The sequence below is a fragment of the Leptodactylus fuscus genome, chromosome 2 (genome assembly GCF_031893055.1).
Source record: "Leptodactylus fuscus isolate aLepFus1 chromosome 2, aLepFus1.hap2, whole genome shotgun sequence".
Taxonomy (NCBI): Eukaryota; Metazoa; Chordata; class Amphibia; order Anura; family Leptodactylidae; genus Leptodactylus; species Leptodactylus fuscus.
Genome location: NC_134266.1, coordinates 206,013,016 through 206,037,667, shown reverse-complemented (window position 1 = coordinate 206,037,667; position 24,652 = coordinate 206,013,016). Strand labels below are relative to the sequence as shown.

The following is a 24,652-nucleotide window of genomic DNA, read 5'->3' as shown; positions in this document are numbered from 1 at the left end:
TTAAAATATACAAGATCATCAGTCAGTTTCCAAATAAAGAAAATAAATGCTGCCATAAGATAAAATAAGGCCATTAATGCTTACGGGATGTCTTGCCTACCTTCAGTTATTTCATTTTTGTAATATTTTTCTCCTTCTTTAATAAAACCCATTAGAACTAAACACGTTCATAAAACATATGTGCTATAATGGGGTTTTTAGCTCCTGCTGCGTTTCTAAACTGCATTACGCAGGGCACTTTAATTGACTAAAACTGCTTCTTTGCATTGACTCGTCCTCCGTTTCGAGCAGAAAAGGAACTTGTAAAAATGAAATTTCGGAAAATCTTCTAAAATAATAATAATAAAAATAATCATAATACCAGAGATCAACTACAGAAATAGCAGACAAATGTAAGTAAAATAAGGGGAAAAAAAATAGACCAATTTATATTATATGCTACAATTTTCTAATATGACTTGGACTTGCGACCATGCAACCATCATGTGACAAATTCAGTCAGTGTTTTTTTTTTTTTTTTTTTAGATTTTACGGTGTTTCCGGGGGGGGGGGGGGGGGGGGATTTACTTTAGAAAAAAGCATGGATTCTATATAAAGGGCAAAAAAAATCTCTGTATGTTGCTATGAAGGTTCTAATCATGTAACGTATGAAAAACATTGTTATCCTTAAAAGCTGAATGCTAGATATACAGTTAGGGCCAGAAATATTTGGACAGTGACACAATTTTCGCGAGTTGGGCTCTGCATGCCACCACATTGGTTTTGAAATGAAACCTCTACAACAGAATTCAAGTGCAGATTGTAACGTTTAATTTGAAGGGTTGAACAAAAACATCTGATAGAAAATGTAGGAATTGTACACATTTCTTTACAAACACTCCACATTTTAGGAGCTCAAAAGTAATTAAACAAATAAACATAACCCAAACAAAATATTTTTTTTTTCAATATTTTGTTGCGAATCCTTTGGAGGCAATCACTGCCTTAAGTCTGGAACCCATGGACATCACCAAACGCTGGGTTTCCTCCTTCTTAATGCTTTGCCAGGCCTTTACAGCCGCAGCCTTCAGGTCTTGCTTGTTTGTGGGTCTTTCAGCCTTAAGTCTGGATTTGAGCAAGTGAAATGCATGCTCAATTGGGTTAAGATCTGGTGATTGACTTGGCCATTGCAGAATGTTCCACTTTTTTGCACTCATGAACTCCTGGGTAGCTTTGGCTGTATGCTTGGGGTCATTGTCCATCTGTACTATGAAGCGCCATCCGATCAACTTGGCAGCATTTGGCTGAATCTGAAATGTGATCAATAAACACAAGTGACCCAGTGCCATTGAAAGCCATGCATGCCCATGCCATCACGTTGCCTCCACCATGTTTTACAGAGGATGTGGTGTGCCTTGGATCATGTGCCGTTCCCTTTCTTCTCCAAACTTTTTTCTTCCCATCATTCTGGTACAGGTTGATCTTTGTCTCATCTGTCCATAGAATACTTTTCCAGAACTGAGCTGGCTTCTTGAGGTGTTTTTCAGCAAATTTAACTCTGGCCTGTCTATTTTTGGAATTGATGAATGGTTTGCATCTAGATGTGAACCCTTTGTATTTACTTTCATGGAGTCTTCTCTTTACTGTTGACTTAGAGACAGATACACCTACTTCACTGAGAGTGTTCTGGACTTCAGTTGATGTTGTGAATTGGTTCTTCTTGACCAAAGAAAGTATGCGGCGATCATCCACCACTGTTGTCATCCGTGGACGCCCAGGCCTTTTTGAGTTCCCAAGCTCACCAGTCAATTCCTTTTTTCTTAGAATGTACCCGACTGTTGATTTTGCTACTCCAAGCATGTCTGCTATCTCTCTGATGGATTTTTTCTTTTTTTTCAGCCTCAGGATGTTCTGCTTCACCTCAATTGAGAGTTCCTTTGACCGCATGTTGTCTGGTCACAGCAACAGCTTCCAAATGCAAAACCACACACCTGGAATCAACCCCAGACCTTTTAACTACTTCATTGATTACAGGTTTACGAGGGAGACACCTTCAGAGTTAATTGCAGCCCTTAGAGTCCATTGTCCAATTACTTTTGGTCCCTTGAAAAAGAGGAGGCTATGCATTACAGAGCTATGATTCCTAAACCCTTTCTCCGATTTGGATGGGGAAACTCTCATATTGCAGCTGGGAGTGTGCACTTTCAGCCCATATTATATATAATTGTATTTCTGAACATGTTTTAGTAAACAGCTAAAATAACAAAACTTGTGTCACTGTCCAAATATTTCTGGCCCTAACTGTAATTGCTTATGCTTGAAACTAGGCTATAGTGATACATTGACAAGATGGCACCTGCACTTTAGAGTGCAAGAAAAACCAAAGTTTGCCAGAAGACATCTCCCCAGGGTTACTACGCAGCATCGGGAACAGCTGGCTATATATGGTACTGCTTAAACTTTCTCTCTCTGAGATGTACCAAACCAATCGAATGAATATGAAGACCTACCTTGTTGTTATCTCTCTTCCTTTCTCTGCTGCTATTTAGCCCCACGTTGTTTTAATGAACGCACGTCAGTTCACTTTCTCCTCGGCTGAGATAAGAACTAATACCAACATTGTGTGTCTGGTGTCATTTTCTTACTGCTGGCACTCAGCCTAATTAATTAGGGCGACGACAGTTACCCAGGATTATTGGTGAATTGGTCATCAACATGGCCTCTGACCTTATCACTGCCATAATGAGGATGTACAGTAAAAGCTCATAGCAGGCATATTAAATTATATGTCTACTACTCTTCCACTCTTAAAAGGGAGTCTGTCACCAAGGTGAAGCATATTAAACCAGCAGTACAGATAGATCAGGCTAACATCACTTCAACATGTTTTTAGATTGGTGACTTCACCTGAATGCATCACCTTTTTCACTATGAAAATTCATGCCACTGCTGCAGAGATGTACTGAAGTGATACATTCAGTTGAGGCCAAGCTATCTATCCTGCTGGTTTAGTACACACTGAGTGGCCAAAAGTCATGGGAAAGTACAGGATGCGCTGTTAATAGCGGATCGCCCCTCCGCGAGCTCTGATAACTGCAGCAAGATGACGAGGCATGGACTCCACAAGGTTTTGGAAGAGTTCTGGAGGGATATTGATCCATGCACTCTGCATGCAGCCTGCAATTGGTCCTGTGTAATTGGCACTGGGTCCATAGAGAGGACACGGTTATCCACAGCATCCCATAAATGTTCTATGCGGTTGAGGTTAGGAGAGCTGGCAGGCCATTCAAGAGTCGTGAGGTCACTGAAGGACATTCCCATGCCACCAACAAGTGATATGTTGCATTGTCCTGTCGGTACACAGCATCCCTTATCAGGGAACTCCAACACCAGAAAGGTGTGCAGATGGTCTGCCATAAGTTGAACGTATTGAGCACCGGTCATTGATCCCTGCACCCGGACAATGGGGCCCAATTGCGACCATGTGAACACGGCCCAGACTATCATGGAGCCACCTCCCGACTGGACACATCCCAGTTGACATGCAGGATCCATGGTCATCAACACACCCATCAGCTCTATACAACTGGAACTGTAATTCATCAGACCATGCCACATGCCGACACTGTTCCATGGTCCAATGATGATGGTTGCGGACCCATGCCAGTCTTCAAGCTCTCCGTTTCGGTGTCAGAAAAGGGACACGAACAGGCATCGACTGTTGAAGCCTAGGCGGTGCAGTTCTCGGCATATAGTCCTAGTAGAAATGGGGTCCTGGAACCCCACATTCAAATCGGCGACAATTTGTGTAAATTATTCTGTATTACGGTGAAACTTGCAACCACGTGTTGAGAGGCCTTATCACGATGGGAGTAGTCAGCTTATTATGAATCAATGTAGAGGTTTATTAATATCTTGAAGGAAAACACAGGAACAGGGAAAATGTCCAAAATAACAGAAATAACAGTCAATGTCTCATTAGCTTACATCTTCAGAAAAGTTGGGTTCCTCCATCTGGATATCTCGGAGTTACTGCTCGCTTCATGCTTGTCATCTGGTTGGTGGACTTGGGCTGGTCACAATGTCCTTCATGACTGACCATCTGTCAGGGCCACCCACTCTGCTCTTCCCAATGACCCAGACATGTGCATTTCTTACTCATTTATATTCATGAGAGGAGGTGTTACCTTCCATCTTGTTGCTATGTAAGGAGATTTCTAAAATGGTGTACTCTAACCACACCCATGTTTCCAAAATATAGAAGTGTGAAGTCAGTAGAGTTTAACACTTTGTATGCTGAATAATATTGTAAATTTTATATTATTTAACATTTGACTCACAGTAGACCGTCAAGAGCCCCGTACGACTCTGCAGAGGAGACGTGATTTCTGTTCATTGATCACTTGTGGTGGACCTGTGTGTCTGTTTACGTGGCTGCCAACGTTCTCTGCAATATTGCAGGTCCACCCGAGACACTGTTGACCTTGGAAACCCAAATTCCCAGGTAATCTCCAAAATGCTATGCCCCATGGGTCTTGCACTGATTATCATCCCACGTTCAAAGTCACTTAACTCACGACGTGCTGCAATGTCCACGAGAGACCTGTCTGCATCAGACTGTTTAGATATCCTGGTGATACTAGCGCCATAGGCCGCATCACACTGTTTGAACGTCATATCCGACAACCGGCACTGAGACAAGCCTTCCCGTGACTTCTGGCCACCGAGTGTACTTCACCCTGGTGACAGACTCCCTTTATATATACACACTGTAGGGCAGACACTACAACATACCATTTTAAGAAGCAGCAGATCTACACACCTGGAACTTGCTGTGGATTTTAAAGGGCTTACCCAAGGGCTGCTTAAAACTACCTTTAGGGTAAGTTCACACTGAGTATTTTGGTCAGGATTCCATATCCGCCTCAAAACCTGACCAAAAAGAAGGCTCACATTGAAATCAATGGGAGCCGCTCAGGTCTTTTTTTCCGGGAGTAGTAGTAGTAGTAGTAGTAAAGCCTAAACCCACTCCAACACATTATACAGAGAGCAGGCATGTTAACAGTTAATCTGTGGGGATCCTAGCTTTGGAGCCCCTGTAGACATCATATTGGTGACCTATTCTAAAAGTGCCTTTAATATTACCTAAAGTTACTTACAATATAATGGCTCCCATACAGTATAATGGTCCCCATAACTGCTCCATCAGTGACCAAGGCCGAATCAATTTCCCTCCAACCCCCACCCCCCATCACTACCCCTACACAAGGTTGAGTATTAAAACAATGGATACCTCTCTGTTGCAGGCAAACAGAGTCATGTGCTCCTGAAGCAGGAAGAAGCAGGAGGGGCTGCAGAGCAAGGAGGTAGTACTTTATTGACACTTGCAGCTTGTAGACCACAGCCCTCCCACACATGGTCAAGTGCTCTGGGAAGATGTCAACCTCAGAGAACCCTTCAACGTGACCCGTGTATGGCTCAATGAGCCGAAAGTGCACGTGGCCTATATACATACATGTGTGTGTGTATACATTATACACTATTTTTTTATTTTTTTTCTCTAACACATACACATATATACATACAATTTTTTTTGTAAATACAGCATTGAAAAACGCATCAAAGATCTAAAAAAAAAAAAAAAAAAAAAAAAAAAAAAAGTTTTTCAAAGCAGAATCCGCATGAGGATAGGTGAAGTTGCTTTTTTTTTTTTTTAAGGCGGATTCTACCTCAAAATCAGCCTACAAAAAAAAATTGTGTGAACATACCTTTGCTGGTTAAATAAAACAGCAAAACTTACACTAGTTTTATTTAGGCCATTTAGTGTTTCTTTTATTAGGTTTGTTGTAACAGTTTCCAGATACACTGATGGGCAAAATGTTTAAGGAGGCTTTTAAGTAAAGAAGGCTTTTAAAATAAAGGTGTCAATAGTTTGTGTCAATTAACAAAATTAAATGAATGAACTTAAGACCGAAGGATAGAACAACCGAAGAAAGCCTACAGCCACAGAAAATAGGTGGATAGTTCTTCTAGAGTCTGCAAATTCCCTGCAGAGTTCAAAAACATGGTGCAAGTGTACCTAGAAGGGATGCTGTTTGGAAACACACCAATTACAGTTTGAGATTTATTTTGCTCATTCACATAAAGAGGACCATTCATCAGATTGGGCACAGGCAGTTCCATATATTGCTGGAAAGCTGACAATGCGCTGAATTCAGCGCACTATCGGCTTTCCCGATCTGCCCCGGGTAAAGCGCTATCGGTCCCGGTACCGTAGCGCTTTACAGTCAGAAGGGAGTTTCTGACAGTCTGTCAGGAACGTCCTTCTCCACAGCAGCGCCTATCGCGCTGCTCTGTGTGAGCGGGGAGGAACTCCCCCTCCCTCTGCTCAAAGTGCTCGTCTATAGACGAGTATTATCAAGAGGGGAGGGGGCCCTTCTGACTGTAAAGCTACGGTACTGGGACCGATAGCGCTTTACCCGGGGCACAGATCGGGAAAGCCGACAAAGCGCTGAATTCAAAATAACTATTACAAAATAATTATTTTTTAAAACTTTTTTACTTTGAATCACTTATCCACACCTGCCTGAATATTCTGCACAATACACTATGTCTACCTTATGTATACAGATGTGAACAGTGTTTTACAGGACTGATGGGGAACATGCTAAAAATCAGTTAAAAACAAATCAAAAACTGGCATGGGACAGGCACTGTTACACCTTGCCACACTATAGTGGATACCCAAGCGGTAGTGGGTCCTCCTAACAGGTATTTTGGAGGCTGATTACTTAGGGTAAATCCATGTAGGCTTTGTAACATTCTCACACTTTACCTAAGCTGCACTAGGCGGCCATGACAAGAGTGGGATTTTCTCCCACGGTTGGTCTTTCAAGAGCCATTTTTAGAAACTAGACCAGGGGTGCTCACACTTTGTCAGCATGTGAGCTACTTTATTACATGACCAAGTCGAAAGATCTACTACCCACTTCTTGTGGGCAGGGCCAAGGCGGACCTGTGGGTGGGGCAGGGCGGGCCTGTGGGCAGGGCCGGGCATGTGAGCGGGGTCGGGCGGAGTGTGGTCAGGAGACAGCGGCGTTCTGTGGCCGCCCAGGGATCCCCGGTGTCTGCTTGTTCACAGCGCAGGCTGAGAGTTATTTCTGGACACTGGCAGGCTTGGGCTGCGGCAACCCCGCCTGCCAGTGTCTGTAGATGACTCTCAGCCTGCGCTGTGAACAAGAAGCACCCCGGCCCCTTCCATCCCTAAGAGCGGCCTGCAAGTGTCCGGAGTGCTTGTTCACAGCGCAGGCTAAGAGTCAACTCTCAGCCTGCACTGTGAACAAGCAGACACAGGGGATCCCTGGCTGCATCCCGTGATCGACCCATACGTCCATTGCGATCGACCAGTAGATCGCGATCAACGTATTGGGCACCCCGATCTAGACATTATTAATCTTTACTGGTATTTATGATTGTTGTCTCTTTTCTATGATGTTACATTTCAGATTATAGTTTTATAGATAGTATTAGCGCCCCAATCCTAAAACTAATTGTGTTTCTCACTATATGATTTGGTTATTTGTATAGGATGACTGCTCTTATCCATGACTTCACAGAACTGCTGTTGCGGGCAAGTCTGCATTATATTTGCTTATTTGTGACTTGGTGTTTTTAATTGTTTTTGTTATATATCTGAAAGTACTAAATAAAATAATTTTCCCTTTGGATTTATAGTTCAGGGAGGCTTTTTTTTCCCTCAACTATTTTCTTAACTTAAATGTCTATCTTTGACATACTTTTTGCTGTACCAGTGATCCGTATGATTAACACATTTCTATTTTTTGAGGTGCCCATCCACATATTTTGTAACTATACAGTAAAACCAGCAGTGACTATGAGTACCTTATAATGTGATGACTATGCCTGGAGGCGAGTGATACTGAGCGGCATACAGAGCTGTCAATCATCACATTACTTTATAAAAGTTCCTCAAAAGCACAGACTTGGCTTCTCTGAATTGGAGCCTTGGTGGATCTTTAACAGCTGTGTACTTGCCAACTGTTCCTAGATATGTTCAATATACATTAATACTGCAAGTGGATAGACGCTACTAGTGCTGAATATTTTACATAAATGCATAGACTATGCCCCATGTACACGTATCTAGGAAAGGAAGTGGGCTAAACTGCTGCCGTTCTGGTACATAAGACGATGCCAAAAACCGTTATATTTTGTGAATTCTAGAATGTAGGACTTGATACATTACCACTTTGTATATTACACTGTCATTCATTTTCTCTTTTTATTAACCACACTAGCTGGTACCCACGACTTCGTCTGCGGTGATTGTAGAAGTGGGTATATACAGGCGTGGGTAAGGTTTTCGTACTGTGTATAAGGTATGGAATATGAAATGTAACTTTGTATTTTGTTTTTTCTGTAATTCAGAGAATACGTGAGACTTTTGTGTTGAAGTTAATTTGTATTTGAGCTGCTATATATACGGTGTTGTGAGAAACTTTACATAGCGTCTTTGGGACAGAAGTATTTGAAGTTAACCCTTTCCCGCCGATGGCATTTTTTGATTTTCGTTTTTGACTCCCCTCCTTCTAAACCCCATAACTTTTTTATTTCTCCGCTCCCAGAGCCATATGAGGTCTTAATTTTTGCGGGACAAATTTTTCTTCATGATGCCACCATTAATTATTCTGTATAATGTACTGGGAAGCAGGGAAAAAATTCAGAATGGGGTGGATTAGAAGAAAAAATGCATTTCTGCAACTTTCTTACGGGCTTTGGTTTTACGGCGTTCACTGTGCAACCAAAATGACATGTCCCCTGTATTCTGTGTTTCGTTACGATTCCGGGGATACCAAATTTATATGGTTTTATTTACATTTTGACCCCTTAAAAAAAATCCAAAACTGTGTTAAAAAATTTTTTTTTGAAAAGTCGCCATATTCCGACAGACGTAACTGTTTTATACGTGCGTGTACGGGGATGTATAGGGCGTGTTTTTTTGTGGGACTGGGTGTACTTTGTAGGTGTACTGTTTTCGGGAAATGTTATTGCTTTGATCACTTTTTATTCAAATTTTTATCAGAATCAAAACAGTGAAAAAATGGCGGTTTGGCACTTTTAACCATTTTTCCCGCTACGGCGTTTACCGAACAGGAAAAATATTTGTATAGCTTTGTAGAGCGGGCGATTTTGGACGTGGGAATACCTAACATGTATGTGTTTCACAGTTTTTAACTACTTTTAGATGTGTTCTAGGGAAAGGGGGTTGATTTGAATTTTTAATCCTTTTTATTTGTTTTTATATTTTTTTTACTTTTTTTTTAAACTTTTTTTTTTTTGCATTTATTAGACCGCCTAGGGGTATTGACATGGGTGGGCGGTGTCGCGGATTGTCAGAGCGGTGGGGGTCGGCAAACATGGCTGCTCCGGAGCGTTAAAGAGCCTCCTGGAGTATCGTTAAGGTGAGGGGCAAAGTGGTGAAGTATCTGTATATGAGATTGTGTGGGGTTAGGGGCGAGGCTGTAGAGGGCAATATGAATTTTGTGGCTTGCTATGGTCCAAAGTGTGTGAGATTGCAGAGATGGTGGTGTGAGTTTGGGTTTTGTGGGGGTCCTGGCACAAACGTACGTGCGCTATTGTGACGAAAAGTAGCCTATTGTTTAATCGGGTGTATTAACTATGTTTGTGGAAAATTTCAGCCAAATCGGTGGAGCGGTTTTTCCGTGATTGAGGAACAAACATCCGAACATGCAAACATCCAAACACACAAACCCACAAACTCACAAACTTTCACATTTGTAATATTAATAGGATAATAACCTAAGATCATTTGGTCTTCCAGAAAGACATACAAACATTAAAAAGCCTGGACTTTATTCCAAATAGAGCAGAAAAATTTGCGCACAGGGACAATGCCGGCTCTAAATGACAACTATAAGACTACTGTATCTTTGCTTTCAAACCTGGCACAAAGAACACTGGATTCAGAAAACCATTGCAGAATACTATAAGAAAGAACAAGGACTAGCAGAAAATTATAATGTAGATTCATGCTTGCAAGGCTTCAAATATCTTTCCCTGGAGGAAGCAGATTACTTCTATGAAGTTTATCACAATTCTCGGTTCCATTCTGCTAGTTAGTGGGTATATACACATCATCTTAAAATAAAGATTTAATGGTTTAATAAAAGAGTACTTAATCCCACTTTATACAGCATAACTAAATAAGGCTTCTTTCACACTGTTTCTGTTCAGAAGCTTTTCTTCAATTGGGTTTCAGGTTCTTTTGCCAGAATAAGTAGCAGCACATCGGGGTTTGTTTTTTTTTTTCTGAACAGAAAGACTAAACCCTGACTTAAGAAACCTTCAGTATTTTGATTCTTTTGAAATGGATAACCAGATGACTATACCGAATATAGTGTCTGGACAGCTATTTATCTAGAAAAGACCTACGAACAGGTGATTCTTCTGAGGTTAAAATGACAAGCACTTTTGATGACACTTATCAGTCATTCCATGGCACTTTCCCTGACGTTTTAACTGTCCTACAGAGAACCAATGCAAAAAAATACTCAAAAAAGTTGTGTATAAGTTATTCACAATTTTGGGGCAGCACTTAAAGGGTCAGTTCACACGTGAACTGCCCGCGCCGGTTTTGACACCGAGAGAGACGCGGTGAGCCGCGTCTCTCTCTTGTCAAAACCCGCCTGCCGCGACCATCGCGGTCGCGGCTTTCCCCTCCGCTGTCGGCAGCCCGCCGCTAGCGGAAAAAAAAAAGCCTGGTGGTCTACATAGACCACCATTGTAAAGGGGCGGATTTTGAAGCGAAATCCGCTGTCAAAATCCGCCCCTTTGCCTACATGTGAACTAGCCCAAAGAGACTCTATCAGCAGATTTACATGTTATGAGCTAAAGATATGCCTGAATAGCGTTTAAAAAGGCTATTCAGGTGCTATTAGTTTATAAAAAGATCCCCCCCATTTTTGGTAATTGATATGTAAATGAGCTTGAGCTTCTGGACGCCCACTGCTGCCTCCAAACCCCCCTCCTCCTGCTTATTCACGGCGGTTTCTATTGAAAGCTATTGAAAGCACGCACGTACGCAGTAGCACTCCCTCCGGCGCACTACTGCGCACGCTCCAGCGCCATTTTCCCATAGAGAACATTGTGAGCTGGAGCATGCGCAGTAGCATGCCGGAAGGAGCGCTTGGAGGCAGCGATGGGTGTCCAGGAGCTATGACACTAAGGGGTGCACAGATAGCACACCGTGCAGGATCAAGCTAATTTACATATCAAATACCAAGGTAGTTAACAAACACAGGGGGGGGGGGGGGGGGGGGGTGAGGGGTCTTTTTACACACCAATAGCAGCACTTGAATACCCCCTTTAAGATGACTTGGACAGTTGGAATTTTCTGTCTACTCCACACCATTTGAGCAATCAGTGCAGTTAGTTTTGCTGTCTCATATTATTTAGGCGATTTATGTTATTTAGGCTTTTTACTGTCAGATGGGTGGAATAAGGCAGGAATAGTGTAACTCGGAGCTCTAACACGGTCTACCTCTGAATCACACACCCTTGCTTGACACTGCCCACCTGACTGTACAGAGCATACATAGCATATCAGGTATCAGGCACCAAAACTAACTGTACCAATTGTCCGGGAACAGTGGAAGCTAGAAAAAAAAAAAAATTCAACTATGTCAGAATCAGATCCACGCTAGAATCCGCCCCTTCACAACAGAGGTCTATACAGACTGCTAGCTTCCTTTTTTCCGTGAGTGATATGTTCTCACTCATGGAAAAAAGAGGCAAGCTGCCCTTTTGTTCAGGCGGATTCTGCGGTTAATTGAGCCGCGGCGTCCGCCTTGCAGCAGCATCCTCCGACTAGGCCCATTCATTTGGGCCTACTGCAAAACGGGAAGCCGCGACAGGTGCCTTTTGGTCCTATTCTGACGCGGCTTCCCGCAACAAAATCAGGACTAAAATACGCCGTCCCGTTCCCCATGCAAACAGGGCATAACAGATGCTAAGAATTGTAGTTGGTGGAGGTGGTGAACGGTCCTTTTAACCCCTTCCTGACATCTGAGTAATAATACAACTTATGCAGAGTCCTTAAAGATGTACAGCGGAGATCTAGAACTAATGCCCATAATCAGAGTGAACATTGTACTGCTGTATGGCCCCACAAACTTAAAATAAATATAAAAGGCCCCTTCCCCGCAACCTTCTTTGTTGGAGGATAGCTCCTACACAGCAAGATCATGGGAGCAGTCTTATTGGTTTGGCTGCAAAAGTAATATTATTATCACCAGCTGCAACAGTAAAATAGCAAAAGTTATTTTTTTATTTTTTTTTTGCAGTGTTTTAGATTTTTGTCACAAGGTAAAATGTAGGTAAACTATGTAAATTTGGTGTCCCTGGAATCATACCAAAACATAGAATACAGGTGACATGTTATTTTGGCTGCAGAGTGAATGCCATAAAAATGAAGCCCGTAAGAAAAAAAAATCATTTTTCTTTTTCTCCAGTTCCACCCAGATCTGTATTTTTTCCAGATTCCCAGTAGATTATAATAGTATAATTTGTTATTCTGTACAAAGTACAACTTGTCCCACAAACATTAAGCCTTCAACTGGCTCTCTGAACGAAAAAATAAAAAAAGCTAACGGGTTAGGAAGGAGTGAAATTAAAAACGAAAAAAAAAAAAAAAAAAATAAATCACCAGCGGGTTTAAAGGGTTTTTGCAAGACTGGACATTGATGCCCTATTACTAGAATACATCACCATATGCGACAACCAGCGCTCAACCCAATCAGCTGTTTGAAGTCAGGAGCAGATGGGTCTGTGTAGTGGGCACACCATGCTATTAGTTTGCTTCCATTCAGGAAAATAGCCAATGTCACCATTCTACTAGAATAGGTCTGTCTAAAAAGCAATAACTCATACATTGCATTAGGATGATGTTGTTACAATTTTTTAGAACTCAAAAAGAAGTACCTAGAAGGGATTTTATGGCCCATCCTTAGGATAAATCATCAATACCCAATAGTGGGGGGAGGGGAGCAACAGTCAACACCACACTGATCACCTGTTTGGGGACACTTCTATTACCCATACTATACACAGGGACTCAAGAAGATAGCTCCAGTCCCTGTATATTTGTAGTAAGCAGGTACTTCAATAGGAGCTGAGCTGCAGTATCAGCACCTGGCTGCAATGCAGGTTATACAGGCAACTGCTTCTGGCCCATATGTTGTGTATAGTACAGGTATTGAAAGAGACCCCATATAGCTGATTCTGTTGTTTATCTACAAGTGAAATCATATAGACCATCATTAATAAAATGCATTACAAAAAAAAAAAAAGAAAAAACTTCTTTATCCGATTACTAGATACCTTACACCTGACTTTTCCACCGTCATTCTTCAGAATTTCTGCACTAACTGAATCAAAAGTATAGGACATGAAAGACGTTTTAAAGAGGTGTTCCAGAACTTTTTGGGGGTCCAGTGAAGTCTGTTCAAATGGAGCATCAGTGATCACCCTCTGATTGTTGACTTTCTGCCAATACAAGGTCAGGGGCCCCATACGGAGACTCTCTGCTAGATACCTGGCTGAACAAACAGGTAAGTATATACTGTTTTCAACACAAAAAAAAAAAAAATGAATGTACTACGACCACCCTTTTAAATTCCTTGAAAGGAAAGATTCCTGTGGACATTTTTATAGGACACTTTTTGTGAAGAGCTATTTTGCTGGCAGAAAAGAGCAAGGTCTAGTAAAATATGTACTACTGTCTCATACCAGTTCTATACGGAAAACCGTGTACTACAATGTGTTTAGTGCACTGGTATTGCAGTTTCTCTGGAAAAGATGTTGTGCGCAGTTTTCCTGTCTTTAGAAGGAGTAGATGACGAATCCAAGTATTGAGACCTAAAGCACATGAGCTCACCCAGGGGCATTAGAAGTAAGAAGTGTGTTTAATCATTACGGGAATGCAAGATAGCAGTGTATGCTCCTGCTGAAGCCGAGATCTAGAAAATCCTGAAGGGAAAAACAGCTAAAAATTACATCCTACAGGTGGCACTGAGGTCAAACAGTTATTACCCAAGTACACACACATCAGCTTATTCTAAAAATGTAGCAGAGAGAAGTTTGGAAGGTTCTGAAAAAAATTCTTTATTGAATCTAAATGACGCATTCATAATAGCAACTTGCAGATGGATAGATAGACAGACAGAGGGGATGAATGAGAAACATGACAAACAAACACTTTAGAAGCAGAGCAAAAAAATTCACCAATACAATACAAAGCAAAACTTAAGGTAGGAGAAATTAGAGAGCATAAACCCAATAAAATAAAACGATGTCATGGAGATTGGCCAGCAGAGATTTAACACATTATACAAGTACCAGGACCATCTTTGACTAGATAAGGAAAAGTAGAAGGTGTGAGGCATCATCTCTTAACGATAAAATGGTTCATTACTTGAGGATAGATCAACCCGCCGCAGGACGTAGCCTGTCGCAACTTGAGAACAAGAAAAGAAACTCTGGTTTTTACAACACCACCACCCAATTTCCCTGCCTATCATTTGCACTATAACAGCAAGTGCACCCAATCTGCCAACAACCAGGAGACACTACACAGACTATGCCTCAAGGGACTGTGACAAGGTGAAAGGCAAAGGGCAGGAGTCCCGCTATATCAGCCCCAGACTCCCAACCTATGTGTGGTCCAAAGCACGTCTGGAATAGATTTCAGCCCCAAGTGTGGGTCCTGAGGCTCGTTACTGGCCCATAAAAGGATGCAGAGCCTGTACTTCAGAGAAGATCCTGGGAGGAGAGGAAGTACCTGGGTCCGCCCTGACACAGAGTCTTATGATATGTACAGTGGTTTGTTTGTTTTTTTGGTTGATTCATGTGGCTGGTAGTAAGCCATACGTACAGTTAGTATTTTCTGTTTAGTTAGCGCTCAGACAAGCAGGATTTTGTTTGACATTTTGCCTGAAGTTAAGGCTGTATTTTATTTTGCTGATTTGTGTCCAACGTAAAGGTTTATTTATTTTTGCGGTTTTTCTTAAGTAAACTGCTTTGCTGCAAGATTTGTGTCCCTGTCTCTGACTGTTTGGGTCTGCACCACTACTTCTACCGAGCTACCTTCCCCACATACGGTGCATCGGATGCAGGCAAAGTCTCCTAGGTCCTGGGTGAAAGCTGCACGACAGATTAAAAAGGAAGACCGCTAACATGGAGGAGCAGCAAGCTCAGGCACAGCAGCAAAAAGCCCTGATAGAAGCCGAGAGATGACAGTAGCAAGCGCAAGCACAGCAGCAGGTGAACTTACGGCATATGGAGACACTGACGCAGCTCAGCAAGGCTTTGGTCGATCAGAGGATGGCAGTAGAGAGGACTGGTGTAAGAGAGACCCAGATAGTACAGACCCAAGCTGCAGTTCAGAGTACCCTGCAAAAGATGACCTCCACAGACGACGTGGAGGCATATCTTCAGTACTTTGAGCGAGTTGCCAAGAGGCCGATGTAGTAGCACCTTTTCTCACTGAGGAACCTCAGAAGGCCTACTATGACCTCTGTGAATAGGAGGCTAAGGACTAATCTAAATTGAGAGGTGAGATCTTGGCACGTCTTGGTGTGAATATGCATGTACGTGCTAGAAGAGTGCACCATTGGACTTTCTCTGAGAGTCTCCCATCCCGATCCCAGATGCATGATTTGATTTACCTGGTAAAGAAATGGCTTCAGCCTGAGGAAGCAACTCCAACACAAATGGTGGAGAGAGTGCCATTTGACAAATACACTAGGTCACTTCCATCTAAGATTCAGCGCTGGGTTGGACAAGCAGGACCTACAACTGCTGACCAGTTAGTGTCTTTATTGGAACGATACAGAGCCTATGAGGAGCTACTGCAGGAGTCTCCAGGATCTACCGAACCCCAAGGCAGTTAAGACTGTACCTACTACTGTGGAGGTTAGAAAGGTTTTGAGGGGAGAATCCTCAGAGGGTGGGGGGGGGGGGGGACAGGCAGCTGGGACTGAAAGTGAGTGTTAAGTGCTCTCAGAATGGAGATTCATACTGCCTCAGGTGTTGGCGGTGCCATGAACTGGGTCACATTACTGCATACTGTCCCCTCACGACTGAGCCCATGGACTGCAGCAGTTCCAGGCGGGTGTCCCTGTTTGCCCAACCCATTTGTTCAGCAGAAACTGCGGTGGAACCACAGATGTGTACTGTGGCTAGGCGTGCTGTACTGGCTCTCCTGGACTCTGGTAATCCTGGTGCACCAGGAACTGGTCGTCCCTGCACGGTACAATGGACAAACTATTGGGGTCTTGTGTATACATGGGGAAACTAGAGAGTATACTGTTGCAGAGGTCTCCATAAAAAGTACCTCTAACCCTGCCTCTCGCAAAGTGGATGTGGTTAAGTCCCTGTTCCTTAAATTAGGTAAATCACATGACCATGGTCAGAGTTTTATCCACTAGAAGTAACAGAATGAATGACAGCAAGTCGAAATATAGAAAACCGTGAGGAATTGAAACAGAAAGTATATTGGAAAATTGTATCTCTTTTTATTGTTCATTTGTTTGTCAATAATGGTCTGAAAGTGGCCAACCCCTTTAATGTGATCATAGGGAGGGATCTGCCTCTATTTTGGGATATGTGGAAAAAAATAGAGTTTACCATGTCTTAAAAATGTGAATGTTGATGATATCTTGCCTAGGGTTAACCCTGAACCCTTTGGCCCTGACAGGGAAACATCAGCTGTAAGGGTGACCAAAGTCCCCTTTCTGTATTAACTGGTGATGCTGAAGGTAAGGAAGCAGTTCCCGAGACACTGGAGCTCGAGGTGTCCTGTGACAATTTTGGGACTATTCAAATGAGAGATCTTAAACTGACTCATGCCAGAGGAAACTTAAAAGTGGTAAATGGTGAACCCCTGCATCCAGGGGCACATAAGAAGTTCCCCTATATGTCCATGAACCAGGACCTACTGCATAGGGTGAACCAAATACGGGGATAAATTGTTGAGCAATTGATGGTGCCCCGGCCCTATGAAAGGGTAGTTTTAGATTTGGCACATAAGCATGTGTTAGGAGGACACATGGGGTACGAAAAAAACCAAAGAGCGCATTCTACAGCGTTTCAATTGGCTGGGAATTGATAAGCATATCCAAGAGTATAGTAACTTTATCCATTAGAGTACTTTCTCTGAAAGAGGTATTCGACCCCAAAACCCTTGAGGATTATTTTGCACCCACATGGTTTGCAGTTCTGCTATCTTTTTGAGATGTACCTATATACATATATGTATGTAGTATATACATATATATTTTTGTTTGTTTTATTTTACACACACACACTATTATATATATATATATATATATATATATATATATATATATATATATTCACACAAAGTGTAAAAGAAAATTGTGTGTATTGCATATATTTGTGTATATAATAATATATAATAGGCAAGTATAGGCACAATGAGAATATAAATGACAATATATAATGTGGTGCATATATTTTATTCAAGAGATCACTAGAGCCTTCAAAGTTTGAGATTTTTCTGACTTTTTTTTTTTTCTTTTTTTTTTTCTTGTTACAGAAAATTTTCTATTGCTCAAAAGCATGGAGACGGAAACAGGGATGTGAACAGTTCTATGTGACATACGCAGATACTGTGCCTCCCTTAAAATAACCATAAATTTAACACAAAGTCGAACCATTAAAACCCAGTACAGTCTATAAAAATAATTCACTCACCATCATTTTTTCAAACAGTGCCAAGACTTCTTTATCTGACAGCTGTTTCTGAGGAAAGTCTTCATATTCTGAAGATGTGGACCAGTCACTGCCAGTGCTGGAGCTCTTCACATAATGCAAATTAGGACGATCTTTTCGGCTTCCAGGAATTCTAATGCTGGCAAATCTATCCAACTGCAAATAAATGAAGATTTGATTAATTGCTGCAAACAGAAAAAATACCTCAAACTAGAATTTTAGAAAATAAATCCCGTACAGTGATCGCCAGTCATCGCCTTAAAACGAGATCTCCTCAAGACGGGGGAAAAAAACTCATTTTAAGGTTATTAAAGTAAATCTAATTATACGGATTCAGCGCAAAGTTCTAGTACTTCAGTTTTTTCCATTTTAATATGAATCTATTACAGATATGCAGGTAGTAGAGAATATTTTTTTTACTCATTTGTATCCTATTCAGCCACCTTTTTAGATTAGCAATAAAATACATAATAGTAAAGATATCATGAATAGATGTCCTCATGGAGATGGAAGGATTACAGCTCCAAAACTTGACATCTGTACAAAATAAATGCGCATCAAAGCTATTACTTCTAAGAATGTGAATATTTTTATATAGATGTTGCCATGCAAACTAATGTTATACACAAAAATGGCATCTATTTGACTAAAGAATACTAAAAAGACTGTTCGTTCTTCACTCAATGTCACTGAAAACTCATGGCCAGTTTTGTCAACTGTAATTCCGACGTACACAAATGATAATAGTGATTATTTTTTGGGCTCCTTCAAATGTGTGAGATGTTAAAAATAAATATTTTTTTTTTTTTTTTTTTACTACATTGTGTAACTATCAACTATGCTGCTGCCCCAATGAGGGAGAGTTCACATCAGCGCCTTTTCTCCGGTTTAGCCAATCTTCTGCCCCACAAAACTGGACAGGGGACAGAAACCCAGCGTTGAGTTTTCAAACCCATTCACCTGAATGGGTTTGTAAAGTGACTGCCCGTGTGTGTCTTCTGCCTGTCCGCAGGGGAAACCGCATGTCCAACTGTGTCCGGTTCTAAAAAAAAAACAAAAAAAAAAAACACACGTTTCCCAGTGGACAGGCAGAAGACACGGGCGGTCACTTTGCTAACCCTTTCAAGTGAATGGGTTTGAAAACTGACCACCGGGTCTCCATCCTCTGTCCAGTTTTGTGGGGCAGAAGACGGAAACCGACCAGATTGGCTAAACCGGAGATTACTGACTACTCAAACATCAAAAAAAAAAAAGTAAAGAAATTAAAAAAAAGTAAAGCTATTAATAAGTTGTATAATATTTCACTATACAGTCAGTGAGCTATTTCATGAGACTATACAACATCAATGGTGCCTTCACTAGTCGTAATGGAGATGCTGCTTGGGATCAGATTATTTGCCGACAGACACATCTTGGCCATTTAGATTTTCTCCTTCCGCAGTTTATTAACATTTTGCACAGTATAGCGCCCGGTATAACCACTACATTTCTGGGAAAGAAAACCGAACCCGATCTAGACATAAACCTATAGGGGATAGCTGGGAAATTTAAGGCCAGTGATGGTAAGAAGTCCACGTGCAGCACAGGAGAAGATGACAAATGACGTAGCTTACAATACTCACTAACTACTACTTACTCATTAAATATTGTGTTAAAGTTTAGGAGAACTATTAACCTAAAGCACTAGTGAGTTCTCCACCTCTCTAGGGTAACAAGTATCTCAGGTTTAGAATATAGGCCTTAGAAGAACAGATATTTTTTTTTTGGAGATTTTGGGAAAGTGAAAAAGCATGTGTCTTTTCCCCTGGTCATCTGAACAAACTTGGCTTTCAGATCCTGCACCTATTAAATTCTAATGGTCTTTCAAGTATGACAATTCTTCAAACACTTTTTGCTGATTAGATTTAGGTTCACTTTTCCCGGACAGATATTGATTTTTGAAGCAGCAATTTAGATAACGGCTGTAGATTCTTATGTGCAAAACTAAAGCAATTACAAGCACCTAAACAAAAGAAAAGACTAAATGAAAGACCATTATTAACTTAATAAGGAGTTAAAGGGAAATAATCTATTCTCCATATGAGATGGGTCGTACAATCCACTAAAATAAAAAAAAGAATAATCAATGCATATCTAGAACATTATCATCACATCATAGAAAAAACATTTTCTATCCAAAAGTATGCCAATTTTGTCATACTTTATTAATAAAAAGTGACGGCCACCCTACAGGTAGTAGTTGTCCCTCCAGAGGTAATAGCCCCCCACATAAGTAATGCTATTACCTGTGGATAATGGCACTGTTTTGTTTTTTTTTAATAGTGCTCTAATAGCCTTACTTAGGTAGAGAGAAGGGTACTATTATCCTATAGGGTACTAGAGTACTATAGGGTACTATTATCCTATAGGGGGTGATATTACCATTGTGGGGCCCTATTAAAATTGTAGCCTAATAGTGCCCCCCATAGGTACTAGCACCTCCCCTGTATTGTAAAATTATATGTGAAAGAATCCCGTATTTTAATACTAACATATAGGAATAGCCTTAACAAAGGCTATTCTTCTCCTACCTTTAGAAGCATTTCGCTTTCGCATCGCTGTTCGGTAGATATACCGGTTTTCTTCAGTGTACAAATGAGTTTTCTCGACTCACTGGGGGCGTTCCCCTGTGCTCCTTGAAAACTCTCTAGCGCTGTCTCATCTTCTTCTGGCACTCCTCTCCACCACGTCCTCTGCGATGTCTTCTTCTGGCGATTCTGTCTTCTGCATTTAAATCCCAGGTATGCGCAGTCGGCTCTGCCATCAGGCTTCGGGCAGAGCTGACTGCACATGTCTGCGGCCATTTTCTAGTGGCCACTTACATGAGCGTACTGCATGCACAGTATGCTCGTGTAAGTGGCCATTAGAAAATGGCCGCAGACATGCGCAATCGGCTCTGCCCAAAGCCCAGTGGCAGAGCCGACTGCGCATACCTGGGATTTAGATGCAGAAGACAGAATCGCCAGAAGAAGACATCGCAGAGGACGCAGCAGAGAGGAGTGCCAGAAGAAGAGGAGGTGGCGCTCGAGAGATTTCAAGCAGCACAGGGGGGCACCCCCAGTGATTCGAGAAAACGCATTTGCATACTGAAGAAAACTGGGAATATCTACTTAACAGCGGTGTGGAGAAGACTTCTAAAGGAAGGAGAAGAATAGCCTTTATTAAGACGATCCCTACATGTTAGAATCCCTTTAAACCACCAGAGCAGTTATGCAGTGAGCGGGACTTCTTCAGGAATACATCCTGCCTGCATCTTCAATTCTCCTCCTGCAACTTTGACCCCATTTCTATTTTACTGCCAGTGGTACCACAGAAGATGCACTCAGGCTGTGTGCAAGAGGAGGTCCCACCTACCTCCTCACTGCTCTTAGAGAACCAGTGGCCTCATACCACATGATCCAATACTGGGTGGCAGCCCGGTGGTTGGGGACCTCTACTCTAAATCTGCATGCGGCAGTCATACTGCTTTTTATTACAGTGCAGAGCTTCCTTCTACACAAGGCCATAGTAGATTACATTTATTCTTGTAGAATCAAACATTTCATGTTCTGTCAAGAGCAGGAAACCTTTATATATATATTTGCCTGAGAAGATCTTGCAGCTTTTCTTTTTTTTTTCTTTTTTTTTTTCCTTATAGGAGACAGCTTGTATTTTAGGTTTAGTAGTCCTTTAAATGAACAAAGAGTCACTTGTCAACAATGACAACTGTTGCAAATCTTCATGAGAAACACATTTTTCGAATTTGCTGCATAGACAATAAATCTACTGTGTGGGAAAATCAACTGGGATGAGTCATATATATTGGAAGCAGTTTTACGACTGCCAGCCTCCGAGGCCTCCACTACAATTACAATTTTACGCTTTCAAGTCAAATTTCCTATTCACCTAGTGTTTCTAATACAGAAGCCACAAACACATTCTGATTTGGGGTTTTATGACCCATGATACTTCTGCCTATAATATAAACATTTCTGCTTTCTGACAATGCAGGCAGCGAATATGCTAAAGGATTTGCAAGTCGAGAAACAGTTCATATTAAATATACACTAAAAGACAATGCTTTAGTCTAACTAGACGAGTTCTTCTTTCTGTCTCTCCTATATTTCTGTAGCATTTTACTACTCACTTCTGTGCTAAAGAGCTGTTCTGGAATTTTCATTGCTCATATACAAAAGTTCTGTTTTTACTCTGATTTTTTTTGCTTACTCGTATTGCGCCATCATATTCCACAGCACTTTATAGGCAGTGTCATTCACTGTCCCATACAGGACTCACAATCTAAATTGCCTATCAGATGGTCTTCGGATTGTAGGAGGAAACCCACCACCCCTTACACTAATGTAAATAAATTCATACTACCATTACATTAATGCCCACTTAGTGTATATTGCGGTATTATTTTCTTATATCAGTGTGTCCTGGGAGCTCATTAACTTTCCCTTACATCTTATAATCATGTGCACTTCTTTAAGACAACTGGCTGCAGCAGTAACCTCTCCTCACCTGTGTCCTGTATAAAGTAGGTCATAAATTGTTAAATCCCTTCATTTGGGGCATCAACCCTTCCCAACCACCATTCTTCATTCCAAACATGGAAGTAATCGGTACAATATTAAAGGGGCTTTATCATTGGATTTTAGGGTTTCGAGATAAAGATATGCCTGAATAGCCTTTAAAAAGCTAATAGCCTTTAATAACCTTTAAAAAGGCTATTCAGGGACTGTGAGTAATTTTTAAAAAAGACCACACACCCCCCATTTTTGTTAATCACCTTTGACTGGATATGCAAATCAGTCTCTCCAGCGTCATCTTATTCGTGCTGCAAAACTCCTCCTCCCTCTTATTCACCACCTCCAGCGTTGTCCTTCCCGGCAGTTTCTATTGAAATTTTGCGTGTGCACAGAAGCGCTCCCTCCAGAGCGCTACTGCGCATGCTCCAGCACCAGCTCACAATGTTCTCTACAGTTAAATGGCGCTGGAGGGAGCGCACTACTGCGCATCCATGAAATTTCAATAGAGACCGCCGGGAAGGACAACGCTGGAGGCAGTGAAGGAGAAGGAGGAGTTTTGCAGCACAAGCAAGATGACGCTGGGGGGTGCACAGAACGCCCACTGTGCATGGAGAGACTGATTTGCATATCCATTTCAAAGGTAATTAACAAAAACAGAGGGGGAGGGGGGGCATTTTAAGAACAACTAGCAGCACCTGAATAGCCTTTTTAAAGGCTATTGCAGCATATCTATCTCAAAACCCTAAAATCTAAAGATAGAGCTCCTTTAATCTCATTACAGGATGTCTACAAGGATATTCTGCATGTTCCATTAACCCTTGAGAAGTTTATCTCCTGTTTAATTTTATCAGTTATTTCAAGGTTCGTGTCGCCTTAAAATGGACCAAACAGGATTCTTGTTCTAGTAAAAACCATAATTGTGAAGAATCCTTTCTTCATTTCTCGGAGCCTTACACAGTACAAATCCTCTGTTATTTCTACTAAGAATACAGGAATTACGTGATAAATGGGTGTTACTAGTAGTCAATGTGTCCCTACACAATCCAACATAATCTTACCAATTCTTATGGTGCCCCACTGGGTAGGGACACAACCCTTTAACAAAGGGAATAACATCCAGTTTATTCATATACTTTTAAGGGGAGTAACCGAGAAAAATGGCAGCAGAGTTCTGAGAAAAGATGCCACAGAATTGGGGAATTAGTAATATTAAATAAATAAATCCATCATGTCTCACCATGTCTAAGGAGAAGAGATAGGCCTTCTTTGACCCACTCCCCACCCCCTCCTATCTTCTGATTGCAAGGAACAGGTTTTGGGGGGGTTTTGACAGCAAAGGCCAGTTTGCAACATTGTAGGGAGATAGGATTAGCAGATTGGTCACCCAGCGACGACTTCTGTCAGGGTTGGGGTCCAAGTCAGGTCAGTACCCACTCACCCTGTGTATGGGAATTGACCCTTCTTCTCTCCATATCCATGGAGACTATATTTTCACAATTGTCAGCGGATCTTTGCTGTGCAGGAGAGGTAAACATAAATTCTTTGACTCTCTCTCTGTAACTCCTCACCTACACTGTAGGCCCTTCCTTGACCTGTAATAAATATTTATCTGCCACCTCTTCCACCCTCTCCGAGCAGTCAAAGTTGACCATGGCATCGGAGGTGGTTTTACAAAGAAAAGTTGTGATATTTAGAAAAGTCAAAGTAGTATTCAAAAAATTTTTAAAAAGTAAAAAATCCAATTAGAAAATATATTTAAAAAAATAAATAAAAAAACTATAGAAGATTGCTATACAATGGTTTTCTTTAACAAATACAACTTGTCCAGCACAATTCAAGATCTCATACAGCTACACTGAGGAACCAATAATAAAAAAAAAAAAAAGATATGACTGTTGTAACACAGAAGGGAAATTGTATTTTTTACTGGTGCTAAAAACTAAAATTAGGTCATTAATGGGTTAAAATGCACTTAAGGCACCTTAGATATATGCCAAGTAAATTTACTTGATGCAACACTTAAAAAAAATCTACAAGTTAAATAAATAAATATTTCAGGAGTGTTTCTACTATTGTAATGTGAACTTTGGTGCTGGGTTCACTCCAACATAATGGCGGCAGTAAAGTGCCATCCACAAAGCAGATAATGGACCTCACCATGAGGCATGACCATGATAATATCACAATGTTTTGCCAATGACCAGCTTGTTACAATTAATGTAAAGATAGATCAGGCATGTTACAGATAGAGTCTTACAGCAAGGCGGTGGCATGAAACACTTAAGTGATTT

General features: G+C 41.4%; 1 protein-coding gene across 1 annotated transcript in view; it reads right to left on the bottom strand.

Annotated features, from left to right (window-relative positions):
* Nucleotides 1-24,652, bottom strand: part of DIAPH3 (diaphanous related formin 3) — a 458,292-nt gene that overhangs the window by 374,867 nt on the left and 58,773 nt on the right. Inside the window, exon 3 of the mRNA XM_075265434.1 lies at nt 17,794-17,967. Within this exon, the coding sequence (XP_075121535.1) occupies nt 17,794-17,967 (174 nt within the window). The remainder of the gene's footprint in view (nt 1-17,793; nt 17,968-24,652) is intronic.